The following is a 4,471-nucleotide window of genomic DNA, read 5'->3' on the forward strand; positions in this document are numbered from 1 at the left end:
TTCTGTCTTGGTCTCCCCAAAACAAAGGCAGTAGAAACAAGGCTACAACAATGGAAACCGCAAAGAACTCTTATAAATATCTCTGTGTTAAAAAGGTCGGACAAATCAAGGCGACGCACAATAAAAATGTACATGGTTCTGAGCAACCTGAAATCCTGTTAAAAGGGATTCTATTTGAAATTTCTTCCCTAACATTTGAAAATGGTTAAAAGCGAAGATATCATTGTATGTAGAAATCTTATAAATAATTTTAATTGCATACATTGTTGTTGTTGTGTTCCCGTAGTGTTGAGTCTGACTCATAGCGATCCTGCATGGGATTTCCGAGGATGTACATCTTTTCGGGAGCAGAAAACCTCATTTTTCTCCCACTACATATATAGTGTTGTTGTTAGGTGCCGACGAGTTGGCTCTGACTCATAGTGACGCTGTATAGGGTTTCCAGGGAGCGACTGGTGTGTTTGAACCACTGACCTTGCAGTTCAAACTAACCTGAGGTCAAGGTGCTTATCCTACACATATGGTGGTGGTGGTTATGTGCTGTGGAGTCCGTTGCCGACTCCTAGTGACCCTTACAGGGTTTCCGACGCTATAAATCTTTACGGGAGCAGAAAGCCTCATCTGTCTCCCGTGGAACCTCTGGGAGTTTCGAACTGCTGACCTTGAGGTTCGCAGCCCGATTCGTAACCACTACGCTACCAGAACTCCTTCAGTGCCACGTATAGTATAAACTAAATCTGATTTGCACTCTCGGAGTTAACAACAATAAGAAAAGACAAGTAACCAGATTACAAGTAGAATTATTAGGAAAAAAATGATAAGAGGTGTCTGGGTTCCTGTAAAAGCAAGGAGACACCCACACACGCCCACTGTCATGCAGTGGGTTCCGACTTACAGTGGACCTCTCGGAAGAGTTGAACTGCCCCATAGTGTTTTTGAGCATCAGACTGTCCCCCACGGAGCTGCTTTTGAATTCGAACCCCCGACTTTTTGCTTAGCACTCCAGCACTTCACTGCGCCTGCCCCCAGGGATCTTTAAGGAGGTATCAGAGATCAGAATTTCCCGGCGTAATAACCCCACCACCTATCCGGAAACCCGGAAGCAGAGAAGGAAGCAAACGAAATAATGGGGGACGGGAGGGACAGAGCGCCAGAAACCAGAAGCTTTGGTCTACGAAATGGCCACTAGGGTGTGGCAAGGCAGTGACGCGGGACAAAGGGTTCCAGCCGTAGCCAGGACGCACAGGCAGAAACACCACCACCACCACCATCACCACTACCACCACCACTAGGAGAGGGCCGGGTCCCGCGTGACAGAGACTGTGGGCAGATCGAGAAACTGTGTTAGGGAGGCGCCGGTTATGGCTGGAGAGCCTGAGCCTCCGAGCGGCCGCGCACTAAACACCAGATCCTGGGCCTCGCGGAAGCACCAGGAGAGGGAGCCTGTGAGCCGAGAAACCCGGAACTCACTGGGGGCCATTCCTGATTCCCTAGGCTCTTTTTGCGCACATGGTGTGGCGCTGCGGACTAATGAGCGGTACTGCAAAGTCAGTTTGAATCACAAGGTCAACGGTTCAAGCTCACCAGCTGCACCTCGAAAACCCTATACAGGGCCTTTATGAGTTGTCTTTATGAGTCGGGACCGACTCGATGGCACTTAAAAGCAGCAACGACAAATGTCAACAATTAAAGCAAGTCTACTGCACTCAGACAAAGACAAACACCACAGAAGCAACTTTTCACAGCAGCAAAAGAAGCTTACTAAAAAACTGTTGGAAAACTTTGTGTGCCTGTACAGGAGTAGACCTTCATTCTATCACCAGGTCAGCCTGTGGGATCTGTTTGCCACTCTTCCCCACCAGTTTCTGACACAACTGTTCCCAGTGAACTTCTTTTTGTAGATGGTTGTTGTTGTTAAGTGCCTTCTAATCGGTTCCGACTCATAGCGACCCTGTGTGGGGTTTCCAAGGAGCATCTGGTGGGTTTGAACTACTGACCTTGTGGTTCGCAGTCCAGTGAGGATCCTGCTAGGAAATATATGTGTATTTAAAACCATGAGATCACATTTAGATCTGAAGAGAACACGTAGCAGGACGTACGAATCTCTCTGTTCTCTGGTTCAGAAGATCAGAAGTCATTGACGAAGCTCATTTCTTGTTATCTTTCTCCTACATAGAAAGGAACCGGTTTCCACATAGTGATAGCAATGTGAAAAGAAGCCTTTGGTTCAGGAGGGGAGGACGCAGACAGGATGGTGGGACAGACAGAGAGGGCAGCCTGCCCCTGCTGGTGTGTGCAGACCCTCACCTGAGGTACAGTCCGCTACTTCCTCCCACAGAGGTTCCCATGACCACGTCCACACATGTAAGCAACAATGACTGATCTTGACCCAACCTAGCCTCCAGCACAAATTCAAATACGCTCCAGCCTGTTGGGAGTTTGGCAACTCAGTCAGTTACCCCGGAGAAATCAACTCAGTGTCTCTTCTCGGTGATGATCGAGTCAGTTCTGACTCTCGACAAGCCCATGTGTCACAGAGTAGAGCAGTGCTCCGGAGGCTTTTCTTGACAGGGACCTTCTGGAAGCAGATTGTTGTGTGGGTTCACAGTACCAATCTTTAGGTTCGTGATTATGTGTAAATTGCTTGTGCCACCCAGGGGTCTCATGTAGTTACTACAGCAAATATAATTAGGTGGTGGAAGCGGGGCAAGTTTTACTTCATTCAAATATTCAGGTATTTGCACTGAAACCTTCTGACTATAACTTGCTGATTCTGTTTGTGTGGAAATAAAGTGCCCTAGAAATGAGCCAAAAATGTCTGAAAACTCTTAGTAAAGATGCTAAAAACAAACAAACAAAACAAAACACACAAACTCATCCCAGAGCTATAAGGCAAGATAGAGAAACTAAAGGCATCCGAATCAGAAAAGAAGAAGTAAAGCTGTCTCTATTTGCAGATGATATGATCCTATACATAGAAAATCCCAAAGACTCAGCAAGAAAACTAGTGCAACTCATTGGAAGGTTCAGCAATTGGCAGGGTACGCAATCAATATATAAAAATCAGTTGGCTTCCTCTATAGTGATAAAGACAACTCTGAAAAGGACATTAGGAAAACAATATCACTTACAATACCCTCCCAAAAGATTAAATACTTAACAATAAATCTAACCAGAGAAACAAAAGACAGATACAAAGAAAACTACTACAAAACACTACTACAAGTAACCAAAAGAAATTTACAAAAATGGAAGAAAGTACCGTCCTCACTGATAGGAAGACTTCACATTGTGAAAATGTCAATACTGCCCAAAGCAATTGACACATAGAATGCAATCCCAGTGCAGATTCCAACATCATTCTTTAAAGAGATGGAAAAAGTGATCACAAATGTTATATGGAAAGGAAAGAGACCTTTGATAAGCAAAACATTGCTTAAGAAGAAGAACAAAGTTAGAGACCTCTCAGTCCCTGGTCTCAAAACTTACTACACAGTCACAGTGGTGCAATGAAAGCTATACAGACCAGTGGAACAGAATTGAGAACCCAGAAGTAAATCCATCTACATACAGTCAACTGATCCGTGACAAAGGGCCAATTCACAGTGAATGGGAAGAGATAGTCTCTTTAATAAATGGTGCTGGCAAACCTGGAAATCAATTTGCAAAAGAATGAAACAAGACCCATATCTCACACCATATACAAAAACAAACGCAACATGGATTAAAGACCTAAAAGTAAAACTTAGAATTATAAAGATCATCAGTGAAAAAATAGGGATAAACTTAGGGGCTTTAATACATGGTATACATACACACTATCAAATATTGCCAAAAACAAAAAAACGCACACAAACCACAGAAGACCAAAAAAGAAAAAAAAAAAAAAATGACTAGGACATCCTCAAAATTAGAAACTTTTGTGCATCAAAAGATTTTGTCAAAAGAGTAAAAAGGTCGCCGACAGACTGGGATTTTTTTTGTTTTTTTGCAATGACATATCAGATAACGGATTAATACCTCAAGTTTATAGAAAACTACAACACCGCTACAAGAAAAAGACAACCCAATTTAAAATGGGCACAGAACATGACCTGACACTTCACCAAAGAACACATTTAGACAGCCAACAAACATATGAAGAAAGGTTCATAATCATTAGCTGTTGTTGTTGTTAAGCGCCATTGAGTTGTTTCTGACCTATAGCTACCTTATCTTGTATAAGGCATCTGAAAGCAACTGGGGGTTTGAACTGCTGCCCTTCCGGCTAGAGATACTACATTGGCACACCAGGGAGAGATGCAAATCAAAACAACAATGAGATACCATTTCACCTCAGCATTCATAGCAAAGGTCAAAAAAACAGAAAACAACAAATACTAATGAGGATGTGGAGAGACTGGGACCCTCCTATGTGGCTGGTGGGACTGTAAAACCACTCTGGAAAACGATATGGCTCTTCCTCAGAAAG

The 4,471-nt window shown here is 43.6% G+C and overlaps 1 protein-coding gene across 1 annotated transcript in view; it reads left to right on the forward strand.

Moving 5' to 3' along the window:
• Positions 1–1,361: 1,361 nt before the first annotated feature.
• Positions 1,362–4,471, forward strand: part of OPN1LW (opsin 1 (cone pigments), long-wave-sensitive) — a 21,775-nt gene continuing 18,665 nt past the window's right edge. Inside the window, 1 exon segment of the mRNA XM_006877230.1 lies at positions 1,362–1,537. Coding sequence (XP_006877292.1) covers positions 1,362–1,537 — 176 coding nt within the window.

Source organism: Chrysochloris asiatica, unplaced genomic scaffold, assembly GCF_000296735.1.
Source record: "Chrysochloris asiatica unplaced genomic scaffold, ChrAsi1.0 scaffold00445, whole genome shotgun sequence".
NCBI classification, from domain to species: Eukaryota; Metazoa; Chordata; class Mammalia; order Afrosoricida; family Chrysochloridae; genus Chrysochloris; species Chrysochloris asiatica.